At 39.7% G+C, this 9,590-nt stretch overlaps 2 protein-coding genes across 2 annotated transcripts; both read right to left on the bottom strand.

Moving 5' to 3' along the window:
- Window positions 1-6: 6 nt before the first annotated feature.
- On the bottom strand, window positions 7-1,876 carry LOC103999636 (tropinone reductase homolog At5g06060). The gene is made up of 5 exons (XM_009421437.3): window positions 1,377-1,876; window positions 1,061-1,268; window positions 718-934; window positions 535-641; window positions 7-369 (listed from the first exon to the last, which is right to left on the bottom strand). Exons 1-5 carry the CDS (start codon window positions 1,457-1,459, stop codon window positions 193-195), a joined length of 792 nt encoding a protein of 263 aa, XP_009419712.2. The 5' UTR covers window positions 1,460-1,876; the 3' UTR covers window positions 7-192.
- Window positions 1,877-3,144: 1,268 nt separating this feature from the next.
- Window positions 3,145-4,546, bottom strand: LOC135650826 (noroxomaritidine/norcraugsodine reductase-like). The gene is made up of 5 exons (XM_065170443.1): window positions 4,387-4,546; window positions 4,094-4,301; window positions 3,799-4,015; window positions 3,606-3,712; window positions 3,145-3,514 (listed from the first exon to the last, which is right to left on the bottom strand). The coding sequence occupies exons 1-5, from the start codon at window positions 4,482-4,484 to the stop codon at window positions 3,338-3,340; spliced, it is 807 nt and encodes a 268-aa protein (XP_065026515.1). The 5' UTR covers window positions 4,485-4,546; the 3' UTR covers window positions 3,145-3,337.
- Between the last annotated feature and the right edge of the window lie 5,044 nt (window positions 4,547-9,590).

Raw genomic sequence — 9,590 nt, 5'->3', positions numbered from 1 at the left:
GACAAATGGCATCAAAATCCTCATATTATTGGAGCTTAGCAATCACATGCATTATAGGGTCTGTTTTTGTCAGACTAAATGTTGTGCAAACATCAATGCAGCCAGTAAATTTATTACGACAACCATGACAACCACATCTCAGCATGAACTCTCAGAGAGGAGAAAGCAGCAGCAGCAGCAACTGTGGGTCGATCATATGTTGCCGTTCACAGTTCGGCCGCCGTCAGCACAAATAACTTGGCCATTAATGTAGCGGGAAGCAGGGAGGCACAGGAAGCCCACCAGAGCAGCTACCTCCTCTGGCTCTCCCACACGCCCGAGCGGGATCCGATGCGTCTCCTTCGTCACGAAATCATCGTTCTGAAGTCCCTGTTTTCATCCAAAGAACTGTATTGTGTCACACAACCTTCGAATCGAACTGCTACTCTGTGTTCTACTCGCTTCTTGTCTCAGGTATCAAAGCAACGCAAAGAAGCAGACAGATCAAGATGGGTCGAGAGAGGAATTGAGATAAAACAGAGGGGAAGGCATTACTTGTTCGGTGAGTGGGGTTCTGATGGTTCCAGGCGCAACACAGTTTGTTCGGATGTTGTCCCCTGCCCACTCACAGGCAAGGCTCCTGGTGAGCTGGTTCAGTGCTCCTGGAGAAGAAGGTGATGCACATCTTGAAGAGCTCACAAAGAATCTGATAGCGCACACATATCTTGAAGTACCTACCTTTGGAGGCTCCGTAGACGGACAAATAGTCCACGGCCATGAAGCCTACGACAGAAGAGATGAACACGATGCTGGCTCTTCCTGAAGCCTTGAGATGAGGGTAGGCGAGCTGGCTCAGATGGAAAGCAGAATCCAAGTTGATGCTCATCACGTATCTGTAGTCCTCCGGGGTCTGAAGAGTAGCCGGCTTCAGGATGCCTGTTCCAGCGTTGCAGACCTGTGAACATGGGAGAACCAGAAACCAGCTTTGGTGAGTCGGAAGAGGAGACACAGATATCTGTTGAATCCATCTCTATATCAGATATATGTGCAGAATTAAACGAAAGGAAATCGGCACACTCACCAATATATTGAGCCTTCCGTCGAAGGTGGACCTAACTTTCTCCATGAGCTTCTCTCTCTCATCTGGAGATGAGACATCGCAGATGGATCCCGTGACCTTGAACCCCTCCGCCTCCCATTTCTGCAAGCATTTGTTGAGGTCGGCTTCATTCCGAGAGCAGGTATGGACGGCTGCTCCGAGCCTCGCTAATTCTTCCACTATCCCATGCCTGAAAGGTCAACGATGTGCATCTTTAGGTCAACCATGCAGCAAAGAACATAGCAGATTCTATGCACGCTCTTTGTGCAGCAGCGGTAATAGCAATAGTAGTTAGTACCCGATTCCTTTGGTGCCGCCGGTGACCAAGGCTGTTGCTCCGAGAAGAGACCATCTACCCGCTGCGTTCTCCCCGTCCGCCATGGTTTTCTTAGCACTACTTTTCCACGGAGAGACGAACGAGAACGTTCTTATACACAAGAAGTCAGGAAGAAGGGGGAGAGAACGGTCAGAGAGAAAAGGATTGGGGAGGGGGAGTCGGTAGGGATTCCATGGCGCTTCGTCTTCTTCTTGTGTCGTTTGGTAAGGCTCAATAATTAGGGCTTAGAAGACTTTGTTTGCGCCTCGAGAACTAATCGATCAAGCAAATGCAAAATGCATCGGTCGGTAGATGGAGGATTAAGACTCCTGCGATGAAGAGATCAGAGGCAATCGCTTTGCTGCAAGTGTCGGACGTTGGCTGGTGTTCCTCTCGGTGGTTGGAGGAAAGCCACCGAAAGCTGCGACCGCCCACCGAACAAAGCTGGAGCACTTCTGTGGACGCATCGTTGTTAGGGTTGGTGAGGACGCATCACCGCCGTGGATCCAAGTTTGAACGCGACATATTCATGTTTCGAAGTTTGGTCAAAATTAGGAGCTAATGTTTGACCCAAAAATTTTAATGAGTTCAAGCTTAAGAAATTTACATACAAAAAAATCGACTTAGATTTGTATTAATAAGATCTCATTAGTTCCCAGAATCAATTGATTGATGGTGGATGTATGGCACATTGTCTTGATCGATTTCACTGTCTGTCATCACAATAGAATAAGGGAAGATGGGACCCATCGCATCATATAATAAGAACATAGCATCCATATCGAGGTATATGTTTAATTTGACATATACCTCGATATGTCACATATCGAGGACTAAAAAAATAAGTTTTTCATATTTCACATATTTATATTTTTAAAACAAAAACAATAATATTAATCATGTTTGAAAGTGGATATATATATAAGAATATATAGTAGTAATGTATGTTTTTTTCAATTATAAGAATACGTCCAATGTGTTGTTGATAAGCTACTGCAATATGGATCAAAGTATCTTTAAAAATAAAAATAAAAGAAACTATTACATCAATTATTACGATTAATCAATCGTGCAATCATGGACCAACCAATTTAAATCTCTTATTTAGAAAATAAATTAATGATGATATTGCTTCTATCATTGTCCCCAGACAAAAGTGATAGTATACCTAACGCCATGAGCATGGATGTAAGTTGGTTCACCAACCTACAATCATACCCAATGTTTTGAAGCGTGACTCATTCTTTTAGATAATGTTTTAACATCCCATCAATTTTGTTGGATTGATCTGTGTTTGACTTGCTCATCAAGTTGGTGAGTGGGAGATGATGACATGAGGGTGATTCGATTCATCTACAAGATCTTTCCTCTCTCCATTCAGAGATCCACTTCTAATAGTCCCAAGTTTTTGGGACAAACAGTAGTTATCCATTTGAAAATGATGATTTATACATGAATTTTAAATCATATTTAATTCGGATATCAATCCACTAGGTTTAGGATGATTCATTTCTGACTCGATGATTATAATGATTCCAAATTAAGATTCTTATTGGAAACTTGGAGTGTTAGACTCAGAGAAGATGGAATTCACTCCATCATTATAGGATTAGATACTGGTCGGTGGAGCAAATCCATTCTACTATTATATAATTAGGCAGGTGGATCTCACACCTCTCATCTTTCTTTTGATAGAAAACGAAAAAGAACTCACCACCACAATGCCTATCTGATTAAGACAACATTCGAATGAGAGACCAGCAAATGACACCATCATTTTGTAATTAGAACACAGGAAATGGAATCAAGTAAGAACATAAGGTTACAAATCCATGGAGTCTGCATAGATAAATGGAAGTTGCAAGACGATGTGATCTGCTTATTACAGTCCGTGGTTGAACTCAGCAAACATGTAATTAATTCCACACACTGTTTGGGCATTTCTAGTAGTAACCATTCACAGTGCGACCTCCATCGATGACGACGACTTGGCCGGTGATGTAGGAAGCGGCGGGGAGGCAGAGGAAGGCCACCACCGGTGCCACGTCCTCCGGCACGCCAAGGCGACCGAGCGGCACGTTGTGCGACTCCCTTGTCACGAACTCCTTGTTCTCGAACGCCTGTTGCAGAAGAAGGAGAAGAAGAAATCGATAGCTGTTTCGGATGGGGAACTGCAACTAGTGTGCGGCTATGAATCGAGGGAGGGCTTACGGGCTTCATGAGCGGGGTGTCGACGGCACCGGGGGCGACGCTGTTGACGCGGATGTTGTCCTTGGCCCACTCACACGCGAGGCTCCTGGCGAGCTGGTTCAGTGCTCCTGGAAGAAGCCCAAGCAGAAGCTGAGGACGACGGCCATAGAGACAAATCCACATACATCTCACGTCCACCGCTACTATGTATTACCTTTGGTGATCCCATAGATGGATAGAAACTCCAAAGCCATGATGCCGGAGATGGAGGAATTGAACACGATGCTGCCTCTTCCCGACGCCTTGAGGAGCGGGTGAGCCAATTGGCACATAGCGAAGGCTGACTCCACGTTGGTGGTGGTCATGAACTTGTAGTCTCCGGGCGTGCACTGCGTGACCGGCTTCGGATACCCCGTTCCCGCATTATTAACCTGCACAAACGAGGACTCGGTAAATCAATCCTTCCGCATCGTCATTTCGTCGAACAGAAGATGTGGTCGCGGGCTTACGAGGATGTTCAGCTTGCCATCGAAGACGGTCTTCACCTCCTCGATCAACCTCTCTCTGTCGGCCGGAGAGGAGACGTCGCAGACGGTGCCCGTGACCTTAAAATTCTTCTTCTTCCATTCCTGCAAGCACTTGTTCAGCTCCGCTTCGTTCCTGGAGCAGGTGTGCACGGCTGCCCCAAATCCAGCCAATTCCTCGACTATGCAGAACCTGGGAGAAGAAGAAGAATGTCATCGAGGCTCATCTTGGGTTGGAGACAGAGAATACGAAGGCTGAGATAGGAAGGAGGGAGTACCCGATTCCTTTTGTGCCTCCGGTGACCAAAGCCGTGGCTCCAACCAGAGACCATCTGTCGGCGAAGCTGCTGCAATTGCCGTTCTGCACACCCGCCATGGTTGTCTTCTCTTTCTTGTCGAAGGAGACTAGATTCTTCTTGCGTAAGACACGCAGAGACGGGAACCAGACTGGTCTTCTTATAGACTCACGAACGATGTGACATGAACAGAGAAAAGATCACCCATTTGTGGGGGAGGGAGTTGGTGAGCGTTGGGTGGCTCTCCTGCCTCGGTGTCTTCCCCACATCATGCCGACCACTTGGGAGTAGATCAATCTAATCACCGATAATTTTTCTCTTAACATAAATTAATTACTATAAATGATATATTACTTTATTATTAACTTCTATATTTATGTATTATAGTTAAGGAAATGATTAAATTTGATTTCTTAATCATTTGGATAAGTTAGGAATCCTACTAATCATTTAACTTATTAATTAATTTATTTCCTAATGAGTGATTTGATATTTAGGAAGTAAATAATTTACATTCCATTTTTATATGTGAACTATAAGAAATAAATATTATATTACTTTTTTATATGTGAAAGTAAATGTAAAATAAATTAAAAATAAAAATTAAATTATTACTTACCTTTCGGGGAGATATCTGGGAGATATCTGGGAGATGATATCAAGGAAAGGATAATAAAAAAGAGATAGGATCCTTTCTTTTTAATTAGCTTTGATTTGTGTTTTGAAATCTTGACATTAAGATTGTTACAATTTTATAATGAATAATGATGTTTTAATTTCGAAATTTTATGATTTTTGAATAATAATAATTGACTTGTGATGTTAGACTGATTATTTGATTTGTATTGATCTTTTAAGCTTAAGTGAATTTTAATATTGATTTAATTATTAAAATTTTTATTTAGTATAATAGTTCTAATTTATTTAATTAGTTATATCTATATTTCAAGAATTATGTATGAATTTCTGTAATGTAATTAGTTTTAAATTTTAGATCATGAATTTAAAGATTTAATTAATGTATTTGAATAATTCTTTAATAATTTTAAATATTAAAATCTAATTTGATAAGAGGAGTCTAATTGGGGTCTGACTTGAGTCAAGTTGATCGAAGTTGATCGATCAGATCGAATCGACTCAGACCATGTGATCATGTACAACCTAGCTTATGTGACTAAGTACAACCTAGCTCATGTGGTCAGGCATGACCCAACCCATGTGGCTAGGTACGATCTAATCCATATGGCCATGTATGACCCATCCCATGCGGTAAGGTACGACACAACCATGTGGTTAAGCATGGACCAGCTCATATGGCTAGATACAATCCAGTCCATGTGGCCATGTATAGCCCAACTCATATGGTAAGGTACGACCCAACCATGTGGCTAAGCATGAGCCAGCTTATGTGGCTAGGTACAACTCAGTCTAAGTGGTCAGATACGACCCCAACTCATGTGTCTATGATCAATTCGTGAGCCAAGAATGACCTAGTTCAATGGTAAGGCCCAGCCCAACTTATAAGTGAGGCTTAGCCTAGTCCATGAAGTTAAGCCTGCCCAGCTACGCGATTGGTATTAGACATATCGTCGCTCCTTTTATAGAGCCCGTCGTACCTCAACTCAACCTAATATTTGGAACATGTATATGCAATGTATATGACCCGCCCAAGACTCAGGTGGGTTGGTTCGGTTTGGGTTAGTACTATACGACATAGTCCAATCTCTTTCTCTATTGGTTTGAGCTCATTAATTGATGAAATCAAACAGGTTTGATCAGTTAAAGCTGATTTAAGGTGATTCCAAACTAACTTGATTGGTTCAAACCTATTTGACCTAATCGAGATCAATCAAATCTAAATTAGACCGGTTTAGGGTGATTCCAGACTGGTTCATAAGGATTTGGTATTGGTTCCGTTAGATCATAATCGAATTGAGTTTGATTTAAGTCAATTGAGCTATTCCAATTAGGGTTTTGATTGATTGAGGACTATTGAGATATTGATATTTAATGCTTTTATGATATGATGAATTTAAAGGTTTTATCTGAAGATGTCATTTGAAAATGATTATTGGTTTTCTATGTTTATGATATTGATATGATAAGTATCATGTAGTAGATGTGACTAGACTAGTAGTTCACATTGGGAGTGCAACCTGTGAAAGGAGCTACGGGCCCATCATAGTGCGGAGCCACCAATGAACATAGTCTAGTAGATTTACATCAAGTATAGTCTCTCATAATATTTAATCATATTGATTTCTTGATGTATGCATGAGTGATTGAATGAGTGTAAATGAATGATCATGGATGTTTATGTATCCCTGCCGAGGGCAGGTATGGCGATTCCCTTCAGGGATTAGCAAGCCGTCAGACGTGATGGTTAGACGATTCCTCCATCCGTTGTTGGGAGGAACGTGTCCCCACTTGGGCGGGTGAGGGATACCACTTCATTCGCTGTTGGGAGTACGATATGGATTATCTTCATCCGCTGTTGGGAGGAATCCATCCTGTGGAATATGCCTCTCCATCCGCTGTTGGGAGAGCGCACCATTGGGTGATGTACGCCTTTGTTATTATGTATGTGTTGCATGTGGCTGATGCATGATTTTGTTTATTATGCAAGAAATTATAATCATTTTTCTGATGCATAAGTTTTATGATGAATAGATATATTTTCATATTGAATTATTGATATTTGTTTATATTTCATGAATATTGAAGATTATTTTTATGATTTTTCTAAGGTTCCTACCAGCATGTATGGTTGCTGATGTGTTTTTATTTTATATTTATTTTCAGAGTAATCTACTATTGTGTAATAGATCTGAAGCTTGGGTGGAAGAGACTTGTAACTCTGTGAAGAAGATGTTATTTTTCTAGCTAATAGAATATCTACTACTGTAAAGACAATGATTTGAAATCAAAGACGAATGAAAAGAAAAAGAGGGAGTTTATTATATAAATTATGGATAACAAATTTTTGATTTATTATTCTTTTTATAAATTCGGGATGTGATAGGAAACGTCGATCGGGGTTCGTTTTTCGATCCCAATCCCCCCACGTGCATGAAGAACGAGGCATGGAGGTGCCAATAAAGAAAGAATGGATTGGGGTTGGTTCCAGCGTCGCACTTGTCCTTCACTTCGATCTCACCGCTCTTCAACGGGATCTTGGTGGAGTCGTGTGTATATATATATATATATATATATATATATATATATATATATATATATATATATATATATATATATATATATATATATATATATATATATATATATATATATATATATATATATACTTTTCTTAATAATCCATATTTATATTAAATAATTTCTTTTACAATCGATAAAATATGCGTCGAACATATATCGAATCGGATCATTATAATTCGAAATGTTCATAATACGTTGAATATGATAAAAAACAATCATCTCTTAATCATATACAGTTAGAGAGAAATACCTGAAGTCATTGTGATATCAAGCTGAGCGACGCATGATATCACGGGAGAGACGAAGTCGAGGAGAGAAGACAGCATTAGCGTCGCTTTCTCCTCGTCCTTCCTACCTACTTTACTCTGCCAATCTCTTTGCAGCGAGTGTGGGTGGGGGAGGGTGGAGAAAGCAAGTGTGTATGTGGATGGAGTCAATCAGCAGCAGTTACTGCCCACCGAAACCGTTGAAAACAACTGTGTTGAATAATATACGATTGTTGTCGTCTTCATTATTGTTATTCTTTTTAGAAAGCACAACCACTCCATTGTGAGCCTCTCAATTTTTATGGCTGGCAGCAGCAGCAGATCTACTTTTGTGGAAAACAAAGCTATTACTTCGAGTCATAAAGACTCGAGACTAGAATTAAGTGTGTGAATAGAGACTCATGTCTCATTCTCACAATATTTTGTTTCACATTTTGATTGTTGTACAAAGTCAATATTCATTCACCCTCCAATTAAGACTCCATGTTTGGATGTCTTTATATGTTAGGTAGCCACATCAAATTTTAATAAATATTTCTTTTTAATCCAACAAGAGATTATTTAAAATTTATTTTTTTGTCATTTATAGAGGCACAAACATTCGATACCCCTCGGAGAATTTTTCTATCCATATAGTTCCTCCTCAAGATTTATATTGTTAAATTAATTATTAAAGTGTTACGTAATTCTATATCGGATTATCTTCGTAATTTGAATTAACAATCAATGAACTAATACAATTTATGAAAGCAAAGAATTGTGTTAAGCTAATCTAAGAAGAAGACATGTAAGTCATTTTACAAGGAAATTATAAAAAGTGTAGAGAAGAGGGATAGAGAGAGAGAGAGAGAGAGAGAGAGAGAGAACAGTTCCGAAGAGACAATTGAGCCACAACAATTTATGTAGTTAAGTTCTATGACAAGGAAATGCTTTGTTTGGAAAAGGTCAAGCAGTAGTTGGGATGTACATTTGAAGAACCTTAGTGGACTTGGTGTCTCCTCCTTCCAATGGATCAAGAAATCATAGCCATAAATTTGCAGTGGAAATAAATGGCTGCTAATCGATGCAAAGTTGACTCTGACGTGTCATTATTAGCTTTGTTTATTTCATTCATGATTGATGCCAAATTTTATTAATTTTTCATCCAGAAGAAAATTAAGTAATTAATTGAGCCCTTTCTCAACCACTCAATACTTTTGGGATTTGTGACGAATCAAATCAAAATATTTATAATGGTATAACTCATCGTTTAATAATTATATAATATCCATTTTATCTATGATTAATTGATAGTTATATAATATCTTTCTCTCACTTAGATTTAATTCACATGTCAAACTACATCTAATTTGTCAGTGATGAGAGGGTATGTTAAAGTTTAATATACACTGAGCTCTTGCTTAACAACTTAAACCTGACACTAATCCAACAAACTATAGGATCCACAAAATAAGGAGAAAAATAACAAGTATATGGTTCACTTGGATAACCCACTCACTCGAGTAAATCTTCTTTTCCCACTGAAATCTATTCTTAGGGTTGGGCCTATGTGGGCTTTTCTTTCTTGGCCCACAATGAGTTAATTTAAGAGCCGACGCCGGCAATCTCTTTTAATCTTAAAGCAAAACGTGGCATTGTAGGTCACCGTTAATTATGATTGAAGGCCGGCACTCCGACCCGGTCGCTGCAATATAATACACG

This window comes from Musa acuminata, chromosome BXJ3-10 (assembly GCF_036884655.1).
Source record: "Musa acuminata AAA Group cultivar baxijiao chromosome BXJ3-10, Cavendish_Baxijiao_AAA, whole genome shotgun sequence".
In the NCBI taxonomy this organism is placed as follows: domain Eukaryota; kingdom Viridiplantae; phylum Streptophyta; class Magnoliopsida; order Zingiberales; family Musaceae; genus Musa; species Musa acuminata.
Note: the sequence above shows the minus strand (reverse complement) of the source record. Positions and strands in the feature narration are given on the sequence as shown.